We start from the raw sequence: 23228 nt of genomic DNA on the forward strand, positions 1-23228 counted from the left end.
CCTTTGAAGGGGGCTCGGGGGGCTTGGGGCAGCCAAGGGGCTCTGGCCACGGGACCATCCTGGTGGGGAACTTCAGTGAGAGAATTTGGGGGTTCCCTGAGAAGCCCTTTGCTTTCCCCTGGGGTCCGCCCCTTCCCAAAGTGCCCCCCCGCCCGATGCCCACTTACGGGGGGGGCTCAGGGCAGAAACCATGAAGGCCCGACTAGGTAGGGGGCAGGGGGAGACCTTTGGAGAGTTAATTCCTTTCCAGCAGTGGCTCCAGGTGAGCCCTTCTCTTCCCTCGTTCCCACACTGGGTTTTCGGGGTGAGCGGGCCCAAGGCCTTGACCCCTAGGGCCTGAGAGAGCAGGCCTGACTCGGCCACAGTTGAGGCCTGCAAGCTTACAGTAACGGTGTCTGAGGAAGGTAGAGAAACACGGTGGAGGGGAGACCTTTGCCAGGTGGGGCGAGGCGATGCCCTCACCCCCAAGGGGTCTTAGAGAGGGGTGTGGGCTTCACCTCACAGTATTTACATATGATACAGGACGGGATGGTTCCAGGGGCTCGGCCTGGCCTACGCAGCCCTGTCCTCTCCAGGGCTGGAGGGAGCTGGCCAGGGGCCCGCACCCACATAGACATTTTGTTCTCAGCTGGTGGGGGGGGCACCTGGCCCCTTGCCCCCTGCGGCCTGGGGCTTCACATTCACAAACCTAGAAATAGTTTTAAAAAACGGTTTCTTTAAAAAAAAAAAAAAAAAAGGAAAGAGAAAAGGAGGGAAAATCGGAATAAAAAACCAGGGTTGTGGCTGCGGCCTGTAACAGGCCCCCTCCGCCCTCACTCTAGCTATGCACAAATACAAAAGCCTTCTTGGGAGTCCTAGGGGGGCGCGGCAAGGAGAGCGGGGTGCAGACCCGACAGGGGAGGGGAGAACCAGGGCAGTGGGGGGCAACTGGCTAATCCAAAATAAATAAAAGCGGGCAGGGCAGGTCAGGGGAGGCTGGGGAAGAGGGGTAGGTTAGTAGGGGAGCCAGACGATGGATGTCCGGCGGGGGCGGGCAGCAGGGCAGGGGCCGGGGCCCGGGGTGGGGGTGGGGGTGGGGGGCAGTCGCGTCCGAGTCGCTGCGGGGGAGGGGAAGGCGGCTGCGGCTGAGGTGTCCCCGCCCCCTTGCTGGCTCACTCGTGGTCCTCAGTCAGCTGCAGGCCGGGGCGCTGGAACACAGCAGCAGGTTATGGGCGTGCTGCCCCCGCACCTCTCTGCGGCCCCCAGAACACAGGTATCCTCCTGCAGGCCTCTTTCCCTAATCCCCTCCTAGGCAAGCTTTGTTCGTACACTTCGCATTTTCTGTTCTGAAACCCTCCTTCCCATAGATTTTTGAATGGCTGGATTTGTTCAAACATCACCTTCTCAGAGATGCCCTCTGAACCCCTTAAGTAGGTAGACCCCTCACACACAATTTGGAATGATCTCACTTGCTCACTTGATTTTTGTCTGTAGAGTGAGAGAGGGGCCTTGTCTTCTACATCCCCCTTTTCTGGAATAGTGCTCAATAAATAGTTGTTTGAATGAATGAATGAACAAAGGAAATGTCACTGGGTCACATAGTGCCCCACCATACACAGCATGATGACTGTGTGTGCAGGGTCCTCCCGTCCCCTCACTCTCTGTATACGCATATATGTTGAACGTATCCTGTTTTACCAGTTGAGTAATACTCCATTGTATGCATGCAGTCTGTTTAACTGCTCTCCTGTTGATGGGCATTTCAGTTATTTGCAGTTTTAAAAAGAAATGCCTAGGGCTTCCCTGGTGGCACAGTGGTTGGGAGTCCGCCTGCCAATGCAGGGGACACGGGTTCGAGCCCTGGTCCAGGAGGATCCCGCATGCCGTGGAGCGGCTGGGCCTGTGTGCCACAACTACTGAAGCCCGTGCGCCTACAGCCCATGCTCTGCAACGGGAGAGGCCACTGCAGTGGGAAGCCCGTGCACCGCAGAGGAGGGTGGCCCCCGCTTGCCGCAGCTGGAGAGGGCCTGTGCGCAGCAGCGGAGACCCAAGGCAGCCAAATAAATAAATAAATAAATAAATAAATAAATAAAAAGAAATGCCTAGAAGTGGAATTGTTGTGTTAAGGGCATGAATGTTTAGTCCGGATAAACCTGCCCTTTGGAAAACCTGAGCCAATTTGCAGATTGTCCTCCCCCCTTATCATTGCTGGGCATCATCAATCTTAAAAAATCTTCGGGGACTTCCCTGGTGGCGCAGTGGTTAAGAATCCGCCTGCCAAGGCAGGGGACAGGGGTTCGAGCCCTGGTCCGGGAAGATCCCACATGCTGCGGAGCAGCTAAGCCCGTGTGCCACAACTACTGAGCCTGCGCTCTAGAGCCCGCGAGCCACAACTACTGAAGCCCGTGCGCCTAGAGCCTGTGCTCCACAACAAGAGAAGCCACCGCAATGAGAAGCCCGCACACCGCAACGAAGAGCAGCCCCCACTCGCTGCAACTAGAGAAAGCCCGCGCGCAGCAACAAAGACCCAACACGGCCAAAAATTTTTTTTAAATAAAAAAGGGGAGCTGAAAAAAAAAATCTTCTCCTGAGAGGCAGCACATGCTGCCTTATTGTTGTTATCATTTACATTCTTTATGGAGCCGCTTCTCCTGTTCTTTGACCACTGCTGGGATGAAGGTCTGTCTCCTCGCTGGGCTGTGGGTTCCGTGAAGGCAGGGACGGGGGCCGTGTCCCAGACTAGGCTGCCCAGTACTAGCTTTCCCAGTGCCACCCACACCCCAAGGCCCCTGCCCACCTCCTCACCTCCTGCCACCTGCCTCCTGCTTCAGTGGTACCCATTGGTGAAAGCTGTGGCAATCAAGGGGCCCTGGAAAGAAAAGAATTTGACTCCTAGATTCCTGGGGGCAGCAGAGAAAGCCCAGGGGCTCCTTCTGTCTCTCACAGAAGCCCCAGGTGAGGCACAGACCTTCTCTAGCCCTGCCCGTATCGCCCCCACTAAAAGATTCTCCAGGGTAGGGCCTGGGAATCTGCATTAACCAGTACCCTGGTTAAAACTAGGGCACCCCTGAGCTAGAATCTAGCCTCCATGCAGGCAGAGATGGTGAGTCTCATTTGCACAGTATCCCCAGAGCACACCTAATGCCTGGCATACAGAAGGAGATCATTAAATGTCCACTGAATGACTGAATGATAACCCTCACTGTTCCTTGGTTGGTGACACTCTCTCCATCCGTCATCTCTCGCCTCCCTTCTGCCCCCCACAGACAGACAAGGCCTCTCCCTCCTTCAACTTCAGGGTCCTCCAGGTCCGGCCACTCACCCCAAGACTGTGGCCGAAGCCAGTGCTGGGGGCGGGGCTGGCAGCACTGATGTAACTGCTGACCCCCGAGTCCTGGTTGGCTGCCCCATAGAGCTCGGCCATGGGGCCCGGGCTGGTGGTCCCCAGGAAGCCCCCTGTGCGGCTGGGAGTTGAACCTGGAGGGGGAGCCATCGTCCAGGGGTGAGAGCCTGGCAACCCAGAAAGAAGACGGTGATAGCCCCGGCGCCCGCTGTGACCCCCCAGCACCCCCTCCAATCCGTTCCACCCAGCCTGACCTTGGCCCCTCCCCCCTGCCTCACCCCCACAACCCAGAGGGGCATGTGCGACGCCATCCAGAAATCCTCCAGAGTCCATCCACCCCCCCAGCCCCAGCCCGGGCCCCATCATCTCTTGTCTGACCACTCAGCAGCCTTTTCACTGACCTCCCCTCCCCTCTGGAGCCCCTTCACACCTGTCCCCACCCTGCAGCTGCGTGCATTTTCTAAAATGGACATCACTCTGCTGCTTAAAATGTTCAGTGTCTCCCCAGGACCCGGTTCCTCCCACCTCCTCCCCACTCCCCACTCCTGTACTCCACCCATGCTAACTGGCCTCCAAGCCTTTGCACCTACTCTTCCCTCTGTTGGGAATACTTTTCTTCCTGTTTGCCTTCAAATGGGAAGTTAAGAGGTGCAACCTCCTGGAAGCCTTCCCGAGAGGCCTGTGAGCTCCTCTGACAGCTGACATCCCCCAGCGGTCAGTATCATCCTTCCGTGTGACTGCCTTTTTAATACCTGATGCCCCACCAGCCTGTAAGCTCTGGAGGGCAGGGACCACGTTGGTCTCCTTCCTGGCTGGCCTACCAGGTGCTCAGTTCATATTAGTTGAGTGAATGAATAAGTGAGTCCCTCTGAAAAGGGGTGGCAGTGGCCGCCTCCCCACCCCTCTAGAATTCTCTGCCCCCTGACCCCCCGCCGCTTCCTGCACCCCAGAAGGCCTCACCTGTCCCTCGAACCACAGCCGCTGCCGCCGCTGCCGCTGCCATGGGTCCGTAAGCGGTGAGAGGAATGGCTGGAAGGAAAGGTATGGGCGCTTCAGTGTGGCAGCTGAGGGGCAACGGGGGATGAGGGCAGAGCCTCTCCAGCCTTACCCCACCTCGGAGGGGTCAGTGCAGCCCTGGGGTCAGGCAGAACTCCCTTGGAGAAAGGGAGGCGAGAGGATCGCCTCCCAGGGATCCTCAGCTTCTCCCCTGGACTTGACGGACACACTTGAACAAGCAAACCTCATAGCAGGTGCGGGTGGTGCACCCCCGCCCCGCCCCGAGCGCTCTGAGCGTCGCCTGCAGCTGCCCCCTTCTCCAGGGAGGGCCCTTGGCTGGACGGGGGCTACTTAGCCCAGGGGTACGCAGAGATTATGTCCCTCTTCCCGACCCCAGCCAACTGGAGCCAGTGACTGACTGACACGGGTACCAAAAGCCAGGCTGTCGCCCCAAGGGACCAACCAGGAGGTGCACTAATCCCCCCCCTACCCCCCAGTGGGATCCGGCTGAAGCTAGACTCCAGTCCAGGCCGCAAGCCCATTTCGCTCCTTCTGCTGCCTGGCCGGCTCCCCTCGCTCCCCTTCTCCCGTGAGAAGGGAGATGTCCTCCATACATTGTGTGCACGCAGTTCCCTGCCTCAGGGGCCCCTGACCACCACCCAGGCAGAAATGACCACTCCTTCCTCCAAGTCTCCTCATCCCCTTTTCTCTGACCCCCTCTTCAGACACAGGGATCTGGCTATTCCCTGGTTTGCTGTCTACCCCACCACCCCCACCTCCGCAGCGCCTAGCACCCTGCCTTGTATACAGTTGGTGTTTAATAAGTGTCAGCTGAAGGAACAGTACTAGGAGGGACCTCTGCTTAAATAATTGGTTGGCGTGAGTCTGGAGCTCCCTCAGGCCTGGGGGTGAGCGCCCCCTGCCGCTTGGCTCTGCCCTTGAGAGGCTACAATCCCAACCAGAGCCAGGGTCTGGGGAGTTTGCATTTGCCCTCTCCCATCCCAAGATGTGCCCCTGGGGGCTGTTTTGGTGACCCTGGCCCTGAACTGGACCGGACGCTAGGGACCCTGAAAAACAACCCTGAAAGTCCTTGGCTAGGCCATGGGGCCAGGGGATTAAAGTTTAGGATAGCATTCCTGCACCGCTGGGAGACAACTTGCCTAAGGTCTTCATAGAGGTGGCACTTTCTCACTCAGTCACCTCCTCCGAGAAGCCTTCCCTGACCACCCCTGCTGAGGCAGCCCCTCGCCCCTGACACTAACACTTTAGCACATCTCCCTGTTTTATTTTCCTTGTGGAACTTCTCACCTTGAGAAAGTATCTGATACTTGTTTATTTACTTGTTTATTCCTGTCTCCCTCCACTAGACTATCAGCTCCAGGAGGGCAGGGGTCTCATCTGTCTCATTCCCTGATGAATCCCCACTGCCTGGAACAGCATTTGGCACAAAACATATTGATTAAATGCATGAAGGAAACACCCTCATCTCTTGAAGGCGAGGGAAAAGTCTGGACCCCAGACCTCCAAGAACTGCTTAGCCTTGAACCCACGTCCTCCCTGGCCAAAGTGTCTGCAGAGGGGATATTTCTTCCCTCGGTTCTTTAACGGCAGGGCTGGGCTCTGAGGTCTGGTCTGGGGCCCAGTTAGGCATTTCCGCAAAGCAAATCCAGCATGCTCTTATCACAGCAGTAAAGCATTACTCATTTGTATAATAAGCATTTCTCTCTCTCTCTAGAGCACAAGTTCTGCAGATCAGAGCTTGGGTGTCTGGTCCCTGCTTTGCTTCCAGGGCTTGGCAGTGTCTCACACAGTAGGGCCTCAACACAAGAGTTCTGAAATGAGTAGGAAAGACCCCTTTTCGCTCCCCCACTCACTCTGTTCAGGGAAGAGTCTCTATCAGCCCCACCACCAGGACTCCCTCCCCTTGCTTCAGGTTCCTCTTTCCCCTCCCCCATTTTGGGGCCCCCCCGAGCATCCCTTGGAAGGAAGGTCTCATCTAAAGCAGCATCCACGCTCACGTCCTCCACACACGGCTAGGTTGGGGGGGGAGTCTGGGGATGGGGTGGGGGGAGAAGCGGGTTGAACAGAGAAACCCCTTGCAGCCCACCTCATCTGCACCCACCCGGCCCCGCCCCTTGCCCTTGGCCTGGGCCTCAGCCCCGGCCCCAGCTCCAGAGCTGAGCTGACTGGCCCAAGTAAAAACTCCAGCTTGAGAAACGGCTCAGGATGGCCAAGCACATCACACCTACTTGCCCAGAAGTTGCAAACGGGCTGGATTCGGCCCTCAAATATGTTGCATTTGGCCTGCAGTGGTTTAAAAATTTGAAATTGGTTGCCAACATTTGAAAATAACTGAAAAACTCATTTGAAAGTGAAAGCTGGGTTTTGGGCTTCTCTTGGAAAATAAGATCTGTAAGTTGTTGGTCTGCATCCCCTCCCGGCAGGGTTGGCTGGCACTGAGTGGAGCCATGCCCACTGCCATGTCCTGACGTCCCCACCCGGCCCACTTTGCTCTGAGTTTGAGACCCTGGCTGGTTCACCACTGGCTCCCAGCGCCTACAAGGTGTTTGGCATACGGGAGGCATTAGATAAATATTTGTCAAATGGATGAATGAGTGACTTCGCCTCCATCTGCTGGGCTTGGCCCTATGCCCCACCCTTAAGGGCCATGCAGCTACACAGACTGGCCAGTGCCCGAGTCTGCTGCATCCTCATAGACTGGAGGGCAGGAGAAAAGGGTCCCACTAGCTTTCCCTGGGAAGGTTCCTGGGTCATTCTCTTTCTCCCCATGTGGCCTGTGAGGTGTACGAAATCCGAGCGACTGACCTGTAAGCTCGGGGAGGACTGGGGCGCTCGGGAGAGGGGTCCGCTCTACACGGAATTCTAAAATGAAACGTAAAACAGCTTAGGAAGATGCAGGGAGGCCTCTTGGGCGTGGCCCAGGGAGGACAAATGCACCCACAGGGACACTGGGTCGGGGGACAGGCCATGCACAGGACCCGAGAGCTGGGGAGGGGGAGAGCATGGTCCCCAGCAGGCAAGGGTGGGGAAGGAGACACAGTCACAGAGAAGGGAGACAGACAGAGAAGGGAAGAGTGGGCAGAGTTGCCACCTATACCCTGGGCACTGGGTGATGCTGGAGCTTCTGTTCCCGCTGTTTTTCTTAAAAGTCTTGAAGTTGCACTAAAAAATCTCCCCAAATCCATCTTTCCTCCTATTTTCTTTGGGGGGTGGGGAGGAGGACCTGGGAAGGTAGCATTGATGGAAAGCGATGACCCTAGAGCAGCTCTGCCACTTTCTAGCTGAGTCATCTTTGCAGTCACTTTTCCCTTCTGCGCCCATTTCCTCACCTAGAAGATGGGGATCACCATGCCTTCCCCCAGAGGTTACTGTCAGGACTAGACAACAACATGTGTACAGAGGGTTCCAAGCTGGACTGCCCAAGGTGCAAGTGCTTAGGGGACCTCTAGAAAAATAAGACCAGAAAACAAGCAAACAAAAGCCTTGCAAAAATATGAAATTTGATATTTAAAAAAACATTGAATAGTCATCATGGGAAAGCTCAGAACTTTGTTGGGCTTCTCACCACTTATGAGAAGGCCTAGTGTTGTTTTTATTTTGAATTACAAATGAGGGTGGTGATCATCTTGCTTTTAAATTGTTTTTCAGCATTCAGGGTCTCCAAAGGTCTTGTCTGCCTTGAAAGGGGCTCAGCATAGCACATGCTCATTATCGGTGAGTCCGTAAGGACACAACCAATGTTGGCCCTCAGGGAGGTTGCCCCACCACAAGCCCAATGCCCTTTTGGTGGAAGTGGCAACCCCGGAGGCGGGTAGGGAGGAGAGAAAGGCAAGAGGCGGGCAGAGATCAGCCTAGGAGGGAGGGGTGCCATGCAGGGCCACACGGGGACCCCCCCCAGCTTCTGGGGAGGGGAGGGGGGATGGGTGGGGCGAGGCGCTCCTTCCTCAGACATGCCCTTCCTTCCAAGCCTCCAGCAGGCAGACCTCCCCCATGCCATGCACCCCCAGACACCGCCCGTGAGGAGTCAGATTGCCCGGGAACCAGGGACATGCTGGCAGCAGAGGGACACTGGGCAGAACTTACCGGGGAACTGGTAGGTGTAGCCAGGGGCGAGGCCTGTATAACTCCGGCTGGCATAGGTCGTGGCTTGGAAACCAGGGTAACCTGATAGGGCAAGGGGACCAGTGTCAGATGCCTTACCTACAGCTCAGCAGGGAAGGATGTGAGCCTCTCATTTCCCTCCCCACCTTGTATCATGAATAGTAATCAGTCATATTTACCATATACCTTCTGCATGCCAAGCCCTGTGCAAAGCCTGTTGCACACTTTACTCTCTCCTTAAACCTCATAAGAATCCCAAGAGGTACTATTAGGAACCCCATTTTACAGATAGAGAAACTAAGGCTCAGAGAGGGGACACTTATTAGCTGAGAATAATCCAAACTCTTATCAAGGCCCTTCATGCTCTGGCTCCTGCCTCCATCCTGTCCTCATCTACACCCTGCCCCTTTCTCACTTTGCTCCAGCCACATTGGCCTCCCTGCTGTTTCTCAAATTCACCAAGCTCTTTCCCACCCCAGGGCCTTTGCACATGATTCCTCTGCCTGGAACACTCTTCCCCGGGTTTTCCATAACTATGTCCTTCTCATTGTGCAAGACGCAGCTCAACTGTCACCTCCTCGGAGAGGTCATCACACAAGAGACCTCCCTTTCATCAGTTACAATATTCATCATGTCACCCTCCCTGGTTTTTCCCTTTCAACATTTATCATGTCACCCTGTTTTTTCCCTTTCATAGCACTGATGACCAGTATCTGAACTTATCCCAGGATTTCTTTAAGTGCTGATTTTCTGTCTTCCCCATCTTTTATTTCTCTCTCTCCAAAACACCAACACGGTGCCTGCTACTTAGTATACATATATTATAATAGATATTTGCAGTTTTGAAAGAAAGATCACCCAGTGAGTAATAATGGTGTAACTGGGATTCAAATTCAGATCTGACTGGCTCCAAGTCTCTTAACCACAATTCTCACTACTGGTTAGAGGTTTTCTTCCCACCCCCCTTTTTAAATGGGGTGAAACCAACTAATGAATTGCTTTGAATAGAAAATTTTCTCAATATTTAGGAGGCTAAAGAGACAGAACAACTAAATTCAATACTTTATTCTAGCCTGGAACTTGCTCTGGAGGACAAAAATAGTTATAAAGAACATTACTGCATCGACTGATAAAATCAGAAAATAGATAATAGATTAGATTAAAATATTGTATCCATATAAACGTATGAATTGATAATTATAATGTGGTTTCATGAAAGAACATCCCTAATCTTGGGAAACACACAGTGAATTATCTAAGGGTAAAGGGCCAAAATGCATGTAATTTACCCTCAAATGATTCAGGGAAAAATCACAAGTGTACTGTGTGTGTGTGTGTGTGTGTGTACACACACACACGTACAGAGAGAATGATAAAAGCAAAATGGGTATGATGTAAACGATACGTGAATCTGGCAGAGGGTGTATGGATGGTCTTTGTACTACTTTATTTTTCCAACTCTTCTGAAAATTTGAAATTACTTCCAAATAAAAAGTTAAAACAAAAAACTTCAGGAGAAGATAATGCTCCACTTGGCGGGTACCTTCCTCACCCTTCTATCTGTGATCCCACTCCTGACCCTCTAGCCCATGCTATACCCCCTCCTCTGAGTCCCCAGAGCACCCCTCCCCCATCCCCAGCATAAAGACCCCCTTGTACTGTTCTCTTTCTGTGTATATATATCTTGTCTCTCCAGGGAGACTGTGACCTTCCTGGGGGCCCAGCTCAGACTTTTCACCCTCAGTCGTGGGTCCCAAGCACTGCTGATTCGTGCTCAACTTCCAAGGCTCACGGTAACCTTGACCTCCTCCGGGGAGCCTCCCTGACCCCCAGGTGGGTTTAAGTGCCTCCTTGGGCCTCCCACAGCCTCCAATCACTGTGGTGACACTGCCCATTCACTTCTGTCTCCCACTTGATGGGAAACCCCATGAAGGCAGGTCCTCTCTCTCAGAAGCTGCTCAATAAATATTAGTTGAATGAACAAGAAGAAGCAGCCTTCTCTCTACCTTCCCAGAGGCCTTTGGGTCTGTAAATGCTGTTCCATCTGCCTGGCCACTTTTTCCCTCCCCTGATCCCTGCCCTCCCATAACTAGCTCCTACTCAACCCACAGACTCAGCTTAAATGTGACTTCTTTCTTAGCTTCTCCAAGTCTTGGTCAACTTTGCTATGACCATGCTCCCTTGGCATCCTATAATTCTCATCCTAAACCTATTTATTTATGTTCTTACTTATTTTTCTCGCCTGCCAGACCGTAAAGCTCCAAGAAAAGTCACCATTGTACTTCCTGGCATAGGGCCTGGCATTTATAGTTGCTCAATAACTGTTTACTGGACAGATGCGTGGACAAAAAAAATAGAATGGACGGATGGACGGAAGGACCAATCAATGAGGAGCAGCTGGACCATTCTTTTGGTCACCACCAGAGGGCAGCACCCTACAACCAAATCGGCCTACCTTCATTAGGACCGGCAGATCTGAGATCCTCGGTCCACACTCCTACCCAACCACTCAGACAGGAGGGCAGACCACCGAGGAGATGCAACACCCATGCAGCCCCTGGTAGCCCCGGGAGCAGTTTCGGGCAGGAAGAAGCCGCAGATGCAGGCCTAGCACATACCCAGCATGCCGATGCCCAGCATGAAGGCGTCCATTCCATAGGGCATTACTCGAGACCTCCCCCGGGCCGAGCCAGTCGGTGACATCACCTCTTTTGGCTGAGCTTTCTTACATTCCACCTGCAATGAGACCTGGCGGTCAGTCCCTCCTATAGACGCAGGTCACCCTCCTATTCCCTGGCAGGCCTCTTTATTGTTAATTTCATGGTTACCGTTTCTGGAAGGATCACAGAGCGCTAGAGATCAGCTTTGCATGCAGTAGTTCAGCGAATGCTTACGCCAACCCTATGATGGAGGTACTGCTGCCATTCTCGTTTTACAGATGAGGAAACTGAGGCTCAGAGAGGGGAAGTCATCTGCCCAATGACTAGACTAGTAAGTGGCGGAGTAAGGATTTCAACCCGGTCCCTCTGAGCCCACCAGCCATGCTTTCTCACAGCTGTGGGACACTGTCCTCCTGTCCAGATTTTCAGCGGGCGGGAGAATTGGCTCTGCCCCACTGACTGTGAGGCCCCTCTGCCTGCCTGCAGAACCTCCAAGCAGCCCTGGCTGGCTCTGCCTGGAGCCCTACTCTCCCTCTGCACCTCCACCCCATCCAATCCCGGCTCACCATTTTGTTGTTGATTTCGTGGAAGTGGATTTCACACACTTTCTCCACGATGTCCTCGCTCTCAAACGTGACAAAGCCGAACCCTAGAGGGCAAAGGCAGGCTCAGAACTGGGCTCATGGTCAAAACCCAGCCCCAAGTCATACCAATAACACCCCTCCCCCCCTCACAGGCAAGTGTCTAAGCGTTAACAAGAAGCTTTGTTCCCAGCCTAGCAACCTCTCAACTACCCGATGAGACAGGGTTTCAACTCCCAAATCACGGATGTGAAAACCAAGGCTCAGCGAAGTGACTTGCCCAAGACCACGTAGCAAGTTAGAAAGAAGCAGAGCTATGATGCAAAAACCATTCAACCTGCCTTTTCTCTTCCTCAGACGCTTTCCAAGGAGGGGAAAAGAGCACACACAAATACTTCTAAAAACGCACACGAACGTGTACAAATATATTTTTGTACACAGATACACAGCTATATGGTTCACCTAGGTACCCATATATCACAGAGACACTCAACAGTGCTCACAAATGCATAAAGGCCCCTGTGTACATGTACAGTTACTCTGACACGCTAGATCTACAAAACTATTCAGACATAGACACCCTCACATGCACAGACAAAAACACACACACGCACACACCAGCACATACCCCACTCCCCAAACAGGCTAAAAGGCCCAAAGCTCTGAAGGCACTGGAGAAACAACCCCGCCTCCTCCTGGGTGTGCCCCAGGGGCTGGAATGGGATTTCTCAGAAGGCAAGGCCCTTGGGAGAAAAACAACCAGGCAGTGTACACCCGGTGGCCCAGATGCTCACAGGTTCGGGGGCAAGGGTCCCGGGGGGGCTGGGCTCAGCCGATAGGTGGGGCGAGGGAGCAGTGGCAGGAGCAGACTGCCCGGGGCTGTGGAGTCAGCCTGACCCGGGGGTGGCGCAGTCTAAGCTCTGGTTACCAGGGACAAGGTAAGCCCAGGCAGACACCGGCTGGGCAGACACTGGCTGGGGCGGGGGTGGAGGGCTCAGCTGCAAGGGGAGGAGAGGTCTGCTTCTCTGCTCCTCTCGGGTGTCTGCAATTCGGCAAGTTTCTAGCACAGGAAACGGCGGGACAAAAGCCTTCTGTAAGGCCAGGCCCCGGAGAGGATGCAGATCCTCGGGGATAGGATGTCAGGAGGCGAGATGAAAGGGCAGCTGTGACCTGTAGCCCCCTGGCTGACCACAGGCCCCCAGCCTGGCCTGGGAAGGGGGAGGGGGCCAAACTCACCTCGGTGCCGGTTGGTGGTTTTGTCAAACATCAGCATGGCATCGTCCACCTGAAAGAGAGCCACCGTGGACGACCCACCAGACACAGGGGCCTCCACCACAACCCAGGAGCAAGGGCTCCGACACCCGTTCCCCTCTTGCCCAGTCCAGGCTTTATCTTAAACCTGCTCCCTGGGTAGGGGACAGCTTTCCATCTGCAACCCCAACTGGGTGCCACAGCACCACCATTCAACCCCCAAAATCTCAACGGGCCAGCCTGAACATATTAAGCACCAAACATATGCTTGGCACTTTGCCCCACCATCCTCTCCTCCATATTCCTTGCATGGTAAGATCCTCATTTTGTAGATAAGGAAATGGGCTCAGAGACGTGAAGTCACCTATACAAGGTCACCCAGCAAATCCCAGATCAAACCTGGGAGGAGGAGGCATAGAATGGGTGCTAGAGGGGAAAATATTGGAGTAAGATATGAGGTGGGGAAGTGAAAGCCTCTTTCCTTTTTGCAAAAGGCCGGGAGGACAGCCACTCCAGCCAGACCCAACTCCCCTCTCATGGTACAGATCTTTTCCTCTAATTGAGGTTTCCTTTTGCTAGAGGCTGTAATTAAAGCAAGTAGAGTTCAGTGCCTGGGCTTCTTGCCTCCCACTGACTGGGGGAGGGGAAAGGGGTGGAGGAAGGAGGAGAGTCTACATTATCCCCCATCCTTTGGACTCCAGTCGTCTCTTCTTGTTACTCCCTCAAGGCATCCTCTCAGATACATGGACAGCCAAAGTCCTTCGCCTCCCTTCTGCAGTCCCAGCTTCCCTTTGCCTACATCTACTGCTTCCCTCCTTGCCCTCTTAATTCTCCAGCCACTGTCAGCTGTCTCATGGGGTTAAGCTAAGGTCTGATTCACCCTCGGTGGAAATCAAGGGCTGCCTCTGATACTGCCTCTCCCCCCTCCACATCCCACTCCAGCTGCTGACCCTCCCCCAAATGGTCAGACACCCAAGGGATAAAGGAAAACTTCCTGAGGCCTTGGGGCACAGCCTCTTCCCCACTCTCCTTTGCTCTCTTTCCAGGCCGTCATCTGCCTTGTTAAAGTGGAAAGGGCAGCCCCTGAAATGGGTGGTCCTCCAGTTCTTCTCAGGCACCAAGCAGCACTGGGCCCCTGACTTTCCCCTGGGAGAACCAGGACACACACACACACACACACACACACACACACACACACACACACACACCCCTCCACTGAGCCAGGAGGCAGCTGGGTCCCTGGAGAATCTCAGGGGGAAATTACATCTCCCTTCCCAAGAAGCCTCCTGCCCCAGGGCCCTGCAGCACAGTGCCACCCTAACTCCCATGCTATGGACCCATTCTGAGCCCACATCCCAAATTAGCTAGACCGTCCAAACTGGATGGACAATGCATGTTTAGCACAGGGAAAAGAGAAACCCGGAAAGGAAGCTTGTGATAGAAGCACAAGCTTTGAGTAGCACAGGCTGGAATTGGAAAGTAAGCTTGGCAAGCAGCTTTATGTCTCTATGATTCAAGTTCTTCATCTGTAAAATGGGTATAAACAGTGTCTTATAGGGAGGAGTTAAATGAGATAGTGCTAGTGTAACACTTAACTCACAGTACCTGGGATACAGTAAGTGCTTAATGAATAACAGCCATTATTATTATTATTATTACTTTTATTATAGAGGGGCTTACCCACAGTCACATGGGGGAGGGTGGCAAAGCTAGAGACAGAACAGCTGGACACCACTGGCTTTGACGTTTCCATGAAGACAGTGCCTGTGCCAGCTATGACCATGACCACCCTACTGAGCACCTGGACTTGTGCTACTGTGATTATTTTTTGAACGGATGAGTAGATGAACCAGCCACACCCTCCTCCCCCATCCTGCAGCTCTGAGTCCCTGCCGGACCCAAAACTGATTCAGCCCAAATCCACAGCCCTTCCTCCACCCAACCTTCCCACACTATCAGCCCTGGCCCCCCAGACCCTTCAACCTGGGCCTTGGCTGGACAGACCCAGAGTGGGGCACCGGGGTTGAGGCCAGGGCACAGAGCAAGGAAAGTGGCTGGGGGTTCAGGGGACCCCCACCAGTGTCTTTCTCCTGGGGCCAGCTGAGGGGAGAGAGGCTCCCAGCCCAGTGTCCTTAATAGGCTTTGGTCTCCATGGGAACCCAGGGGCAGGGGGGCTCGGGCAGGGGGAGGGGAGGCGGCCGAGGCCTGCTGACCAGTGGGAGCCGCCAAGTTCGGCGGCCGCTAAGCCTGAGTGGCAGCCATGGCGGCTGACCATTGTTCCCCCCTCGGCGGCGGCCCCTCGATCCGGGCGGGAGGCCCCCCGCCGCGGGGCCCTTGGCATTCCCGGCTGTCCCCCTCTCTCCCTGGCAGCCTATTCTCCAGCTCCCCCTGGCCTCCCCGGGCCGGTTTCACATGCCAACGCCGATTTAGGCCCGAACAAAAGACGCGGCCGCTGACGGCTTCTCCTGGGGCCCGGTTGCCATGGCAACGCCGGCCCCGGGGGCAGGCGGCCTCCAATCACAGCTGCTGGATCAGATTAGTGCGAGCTCTAATGCTCGGCGCTCAGACACAAAGACACCCCACCGGAGCCGAGCGGGGCCTGCTGCTTCCCAGGAGCGCCCTTCCCTCTGGGGCCCAGGCGGCCGACCTGCCCTGGGTCCTGTGCCCGGGTCCCCGCTGAGGCGCCTGAGCCTAGGCCTCTGGCCCTTGCATCGCCTGCATCCGCTGGCCAGGGGACCTCCCACCCTCTCCCCTTCTACCCTAGAGACGGAGGCGGGGGTGCTGTAAACCCACCCAGTCCTCAGCTCACATCCCATTCCCAAGCCACGTTCTCCTGTGCCCTTTGCCTAACAGGGAACTGAAAGGGCCTTGACGGGAAAGTGAGATCCAGCCTGCAGCCTGTCTCACGTCAGAAAAGACCAGGGACCCCAGCACTAAGCACAGCAGCTCTACTTCAGCCCCAGACTTAAAACTTGGTCCTCTCCTAGCCATCTCTCCATGGGACCTTGATGTTCACGTTGCTCCCCTTTCTGGGGACACCCTATTGTCTGATGTCACCACATCTGCTTCTGCATGGACTAAATGGCCCACAAATGTAAGCTCCATGCACCTCAGAGCTAAGAAGCAGTCCTCCGGGACTGATCAGGAATTTGGGGTGGTCTCTTCAGCCCCTCCCCAATAGCTAAGAGATCGGCACCCTCCCCCTCAGCTCCCACCTGTGCAAGGAGGGTCCTGAGTACAACTGGGAGTCATATTTATTGCTTCCTTATCATCCTCACCGGGAAGGAGTGGGGGAAGGTACAACCGCCCGTGGACTGGACAGGTGCAAACTCCCAGGAGGCCAAGGGGTGACTGGATTGAACTGGCTTCGGGAGCACAGCCTCCCTCAGGAGAATGAAGATAAGCAGGAGAAGGGCAACAACAGGGACAGCTACTGTGTGGCTTCTCTCCCTGGGGACGTGTCCAGAGTCCGAAGCCCACAGATAGGCCAGGAGCCTGAACGGTGGGTTGGCCCAGCCTCACCCACAAAAGGACCCAGCCCCCTTTTCAACTCTTGCAGGAATTGGAATGACCTGGCTGGACTCCACTTGCTACTGACCAAAATTCTACAGGCCTGTCATACACCCCAGCCAGCACCCCCAGTTTTGACCCACCTTCCCGAACTGCTCAAAATACTGCTTCACGTCTTCCACCGTGGTGTTTACTGATAGCCCCCCAACAAAGATCTTCTTCGTTCGAGTCACCATCTGTTCGGGGAGGGAATGAGAAAGTGGGCATCTGAGTCCTGTGGCCTACCGCCACCAGCAGGGGCTCCAGCCCTCCTGCCAGGGCGCCAGCTGACAAGCTCTCTGTGGCCCCAGCTACTCGGAAGCTCCCCCTCCCCCCGAGCTCCCCCTTGGACCCCTGCCTCTAGGCCTGTAACGGGCAGCTGTGTACCCCACACCCTGGCTGGCTCGCTTCCTAGGGTCTGTGTCAGGAAGGGGATGGCTTAGTGACCCAGACCTACAGCCTACCTCAAAGACCCCACCAGCCCCTCCTGGGGGAGGCCAAGGCCCATCCCAGGGTCCCCCTGAACTCAACACCGACATTTTCCTCATCAACCTCCTCCCAACCCAACCTCTGGCTGCCCCGTGGCCCCAACCCTGTTTTAGGAAGAACACATGGTCCTAATTACCCCAGGAGCGCATGGCTAATCCATGGCAATTCCCAGCCCCATCCTAACACTAAAGCACCTTCTGTCACCAAACTGCTTAATGGAATTAACCCAATTCCGACCATGTGCTCCCTGGTGCGGCTTCCTTCAAATACCTGCTTCATAATTGCTTTCAGGCCCTCTGCTGGACTCTTCCAGCGATGCCCTTTTCCTGTCTCCTAAAACCTGCCTCTCTCCCTTCGCCGTGGCAGGAGCTGGGCGCCATGACTCAAAATCTTAAAGCATCCTAGTTCCCACTGACCCCTTGCAAAGGGGGAGTTGAGATCTTCTGGAGAGGGACCTAGTCCCAGGACACATGATAAATCAGCAGACTCAGGGGTCTTGATCTCTGTACTATAGTCAGCCTTCCGCCTGTCTCCTGTTTTCGACTGCTTAAAAATTAAGATGTGGCTAGTTGCCCTGGGCCCTGGAATAGGCCCCTGTCCTGCACCAAAAGTTTTGAGTTCTGTATAGCTCAACTGCTCAGAAATCTGTTTTCCATGCACCCAGAAAAACTCGCCACAGCACCAGGGAAAAAGAATACTTGGGAGGGCAGCCACAGTCACCCAACTTGAAAGATAACAGGTGTCAGACACCATGGTCCCTTCCCACTCTGCAAGCCCAACACACCTCACCCCAGAGGTGGCGGGTGGTAATTGGGGGGTCAGAGGTAGCTCCCTGGCCTGACTTTAGCTCAGCCTCAGAGGGTAAGTCTGGGCTGTGTTTGACCCCCCAGAGGTGCTGGGCACAGAGGCTGTGATCTCCAGAGTCAGAATTAGACTCAGGGTCCAAAGTGTACTGGCTTCAAATACAGGGCAATGAATCACCTGAGGGGTTCCTCCTTCTCTCAATATATGCAGCCCCCTCTCTCTCTAGTCCATCCCAGAGCACAGACGGAAAAATGCATGGTGTCTGCAATTCACAGAACAAGGACGTGAAGAATCCTCCCTCCTCCCATCCCAGTCCATGCCATTAACACTCCAACCCGAAGCCTCTTCCATAGAAGGGAATGCTGGGAAAATCACTGCCGGTTGTACAGAGCTGCTCCCAGACACACACATACCTACCTTAGGCTGTGCTCGCCGAGGAAAGGCCACCTTGGGATCAATCTGAAAGGGAAGAGAGAGGTAGAGGGGCGTTGGTTATCACACACAGCCTGAAGATCTGAGGACCTCTCTCATCCCAGGACACAGAGGTGACAGAAACCACCACAGCCTCTGGCAGGAAAATGTAACAGTTAAGCATTTAGGCCCTAGAGCCAGGCTGTTGGGTTCAAAGCCCACTTACACTGCTTCCCAGCTGTGAGAGCTTGCACAAATTACTTAACCTCTCTGAGCCTCAGCCTTGAGCTCACCAACAAAATGGGCCAATACTAACATCCACCTCAAAGGGCTGTCTGCAGATTATTTGAGGTAATGCTTACAAAGCATTTGTTGTCTAGCCCTCAGCAAGAACCAGAAAAAAGTAAACAAAGTGTTATTCCTTCCAGCACCAGGTATATCGAGGGCCTTCCTGCCTGACAGATACCTGTCCAGGTGAGGTATGCGATCCAGACTTCGGAAGCCTTGTGAATGGAAACACTCTTTGCCTGAAAAAGGCTTCAAGATAAGAGTTCATAAACCACCAAGGGTAGACTCAGTTCTGTTTTCCCAGTACCATCGACATCTAACAGCCCTTCTTGAGGCCACAAACAAACAGTTCCCTGATAATACAGCTCGGATTGGGGTGAAGCAGAACGCAGGTTTGGTGACACGCAAGAACACGGGATTTGAACTCAGAAACTTTGGGCCCCTGGCCAAGCCTGTGATCTTGGTACCTTGCCTGATCCCTCTGAGCCTCAGTTCCCCATCTGCAAAGTGGGGACAATAGCACCCACTTTTCCCAGAGGGAGCTGCAAGGAATCAAATGAGATAATGCAGGTGAAAGCATTCCTTTGTGAACTGCTCTTCATTGCACAAACAAAGGTGCTATTACCAGCAGGCCACCTTTGCCCTTGGCTGTGAACAACCAAAGGGGAAAAGCAAGATGCACCTGGGTACTCCCGGGTACTATATTCGTACTGACAAACAGCAAAAGCCAGAGCACGAGACACTGTGATCAATGCACGACCTATGAGGCCCGGTCATTTCAGAGTTTCTTGCCACTCACATGGGTGGAAACCACTCAGAAGTTCACCAGCCAATCGCAGGGAAGATCTATCTTTCCCCAGAGTTCCTTCCGTTCAAAACTCAGCCTAGTTCTCGGCAACGGGCTCTGGTCCCTCACTGCCCGAATGGCACAAACCAGGGCCAGCCTCCCTGGTTCCCCCTCTGGAATCTACCCACAGAGAAGGAACCTCCAAAATCCACACCGGGCAATGCCTCCTCTCTCCCCAAATGCCAAGGGGCTTCAGGGATAATCACAGCTGCCCATTCTCCTGTCCGAAGGTATGATTTCGTACCTCGATGGACATGTTCGTCCTTCTATTTCTCCTGGAGGCTGCCAGAGCACACCTCAGACAGTCCCCATGTGCAGACGCTGACGGGGAGATGGTACCCAAGCTATGTCCTGCAGAGCCACGCACACCCAATCCCTGACACACCTTACCTCCACTCTGACTCACAGCTGGCAACATAAAACCCAACAAGTAAATAAAAGGTGAAAGTCAGAACCCAAAATAGACTCCCCACAATAAACCTCCCTTCCCAGGCTGGAGAATGCCAAACACAAAGCCCTTGCCCTTTTCAAGTCCCGAGTCTCAGAAGGATGCCCGTCTCATCCTCCTTCCTCCCCTCTCTCTTCCCCTTATCCATCTTCCATGCCCCCGCCCTCAGCTCCAGCCCCAGCCCCCAAATCTCTGCTTCCTGAGCGCTGCAGAAGCCATCAGTGCATTCTGAGGACAGGGGATGGTAGGAGAACAGGCAGCTTGATGGCAGATAATCACCAAAAACAATAGGCCACTGTCTCTCCATTCCCAGCTTGGGTCACTCAGTCTGCGCCAAGAAGATCCTTTCAGAGCCGGCAAAGTTGAGGCCTGGCCTCATTTGCTCATTACTGCGAGCAGGAGTGGGAGCCACTGGGCAGAGATAACAGGAGCTCGGGACAGGAGGTAATTTAACAAATTCTTGGGCACAACCAGCTATTGTTGCAGGTAAACAGGAGCCAATGACTGACCCAAGCAGGGAGGCCCAGGGCTGGAGGAGAGTTGGGGAGTGTGGTGAGAGATCGCACTGTCCTGGCCCCCTGGCAGACAGTCACCCCATCACAGAGGAACCCCTCCTCTGCTTTCTCCTCTTCCCTCTCCCCTTGAGCTGGGGCCTGTGCCAGCGCCCCCTGCAGGGCCCAAGACACTGGGGGAGCAGTGAGAGCAGCAAAATGTTCCCGGAGTTTGAATGCCCAGCAAGCAGCTTCTCCTCAGATCTAGCTGGAAAGGGTTGTCTCCAGGCAAGCTAGCTCCCTTCTCATAAATCCCTTCATGGGCAAAGCAGGTTCACGTCTTCCACACAAAGCAAGGAGCTCATTGACCAAAAGTCAGGGGAGGAGGGAGGGAAGGAAGAAGGGAGGGGGATTCAGTGATGCTTTGCCATTGGTCTGGAATGGGGTGGGGGGAGCCAAATACTAGTTAGAGTTCAGAGAAGCCACGGGTGGGTCACTGCAGCCCTGACTCACCCAATTTGGGCTAGGGGAGGGACCCAAGCTCCTCTCTGAGGCATCAAGATTAGTATGTACAGGAAGGGGATGGTAGCTGCGTCTTCCCTCACCGGTACTGGAGGGGTTGGGGGGTGTAACATCTCCTAGCTGGCCTGGGATTTTCCTGCTCCGTCTCCCCTCAACTCCAGTGACAAAGTTTCAGAGTGTGGCAGCCCTTCTACTCAGAAAACTCCCTCCTTCCTTCAGGACCCCATCCAGCTGTCCCCTGGGGAGAGGCCTGACCCTCTCCTCCAGCGACCTCCCTCTCCCAAAGGACCCCCGAAGCCCCGAGGGCCACTCACTGTTTTGGAGTCGAGCTCGTGCCGCGATTGCGCCAGTACTTTATCCACCCCCGCCTGGTCCATGAAAGTGACGAAGCCGAAACCCCTGCGCGCGGTAGTGAGGGAGAGGCAGATGGTTACAAGGCAGTGAGTGGCGGCGGAGGGGGGCGAGCCGGGAGCAGGAGGAGGGGGTGAGGGGCTCACCTGGATCTTTTGGTCAGGGGGTCCCGCATCACCAGACACTCCTTCACCTCCCCGAACTGGCCGAAGTATTCGCGCAGCCCTTCTGTAACCACACACCCGCCTTCGGACCAGCCCGCGCCCCGCGCCCTTCCCCCCTTCCCGCGTCCTTTGCCCCCAGTGACCCCGGCTCGGCCCGGCCGCCCCCGCGCCAAGCAGGCTGCACGCTCTCCACCGCTTCCCCCACCCCCGGTCCTCACCCGGCTCCCGTGGAGCCTCCTGGCGCCCACTGGGGGCCCCAGGAAGCCGAGGGCCGAGCTGGGCTGGAGGGGGGACGGCTCCGGCCGGGTTCCCGCCGCTCCGGGAGCCGCCTCACAAAAGTTTGAGCCGCAGGTGCGAGCGGAGTTGGCGCTGCCGCCGGCGGGTCCCGGGGGCTCAGCCCACCCCCCGATGCCCCCTGAACCCCTCATCTCCTCCCCTCCACCCGCTGGGCCGTGCGCGCTAGCCGATCGCCCTGCGCTCTCGGGGTCCCCGGGCGGGGCGCGAAACAGGGCGCGGAGGCGCCCGGGGTCAGCGGGGCGCAGGGCCGGGCTGGGGTGTCCGGTTCCGGGGCGCCGGGGGATCCCGGGTGCCCAGCCGGGCCGGCGGGCGCTCCCGGGCTCGCTCACCCTGCGTAGTCTGCCAACTGAGTCCCCCGATGAACATCTTGCTGCGGGAGGAGGAGAGACACAAAGGGCCCGCGTGAGCGCCGGGCGCCCGGGCGCAGGGGGCGCGGGCCCGGGCCCCGGGGAGGCCCGGCCCGACCCGGATCGGCCATGTTGGCGGGGCCGGGGCGGGCGCGGGCCAGTAAGGCCGGGCCGGGCCGGGCCGGGCCGTACCAGGGGTCGTGCGGCGAGTCCGGGGAGGCGAGGCCGGGCTGGGGCGCGTCAGTCTCCATCGGGAGCCGCGGGCGGCGCGGGCAGCGGAGCGGCGGCGGCGGCGGCGGCGGCAGCGCTCGGCGCGGGGCAGATGAGGAGCGCGGCGAAGGGGGCCGGACGGACAGGCCATGCTGCCCCCTCCCCCGACCCCGCTCGGGCGGGCGGGCGGGGACGGCCGAGGGGAGGGCCCGCCGGGGGCCGACCTGCCGGCTCCTCCCCCCGCCGCCCTGCGAGCATAAATCCCAGCGCTCGCCGGTCCGCCCGGGCGCCCGCGGAGGCGGCGGCGCCGGGACCCCGCTCCCGCCGGGCTCCCGGGTCCCCGAGGGCGAGAGAGACCCCGAATCCCGAGGCGGGCCGGGACCTGGGCGCGGCCGCACCCCCCATCCACCCCGGCACGGGGGCCGGGCCGCGGGAACGCCCTCTCGGAATGAAGCGCTTCCCGGTGCCTTCAAGGTAGCTCGGTTCCGGATCTGGGGCCCCCCAGTCCTCCTTCTCAGGTCCCCGCTATCCAGAATCTAAGAGGTCCCCAATCTCCCTGGGTCGGGAGGGAGATAGACCCCCAATCCCCTCATATTCCAACTGGTGAGGATCCCTCCATTCCCCCAGTCCGAGCGAGAATCACCCTCCGAGCCCCCAGTTTCCGCCGGACCTAATTTAGAGTTCCCCCCTCAGCGGCCCTCAGTCCGCTCTCAGTGTCCCATACCCCCCATATCCAATTCGGGGAACCCTCTCGGTGCCTCGCGTCCCGAGCGGGGAGCCTTCATTCAGCACCGCGGTAGAAATCGTGTCCGTTCCCCTCAACCCTTTCTGAGAATCCCTCTCAGGTCCCCCAGATCCCTTCCGTCCTCAGCCGTGGACTCTATAGTCTGTTGAGAAACCCCCTGCCCCGAGCCCGGGTTCTTGGTTTGCCGCTGCCCGCAACCCCCTCCAGTGTGAGGAGTCGCCACCGTTTCCCTCACGCCCCGGCTCCCTCGTGTCAGCCCTACACGGACTTCTGTCTGGATTCGGGAAAGCAGGTTCCAGAGGCTCACCGCCCAACTCCCCACCGAGGCTGGGG

General features: G+C 56.2%; 1 protein-coding gene across 1 annotated transcript; it reads right to left on the reverse strand.

The window, feature by feature from the left end:
• Positions 1–1139: 1139 nt before the first annotated feature.
• Positions 1140–22191, reverse strand: MSI1 (musashi RNA binding protein 1; the record flags this gene model as incomplete). Its single annotated transcript, XM_081252470.1, has 15 exons — positions 1140–1187; positions 2785–2848; positions 3302–3489; positions 4283–4351; positions 7145–7201; positions 8423–8503; positions 11059–11176; positions 11667–11749; positions 12918–12966; positions 16586–16678; positions 18192–18233; positions 21096–21180; positions 21279–21360; positions 21923–21963; positions 22133–22191. The coding sequence occupies 14 exons, from the start codon at positions 22189–22191 to the stop codon at positions 2807–2809; spliced, it is 1089 nt and encodes a 362-aa protein (XP_081108596.1). The 3' UTR covers positions 1140–1187; positions 2785–2806.
• Positions 22192–23228: the final 1037 nt, after the last annotated feature.

Source organism: Mesoplodon bidens (genome assembly GCF_964165515.1).
Source record: "Mesoplodon bidens genome assembly, chromosome: 13".
Taxonomy (NCBI): domain Eukaryota; kingdom Metazoa; phylum Chordata; class Mammalia; order Artiodactyla; family Ziphiidae; genus Mesoplodon; species Mesoplodon bidens.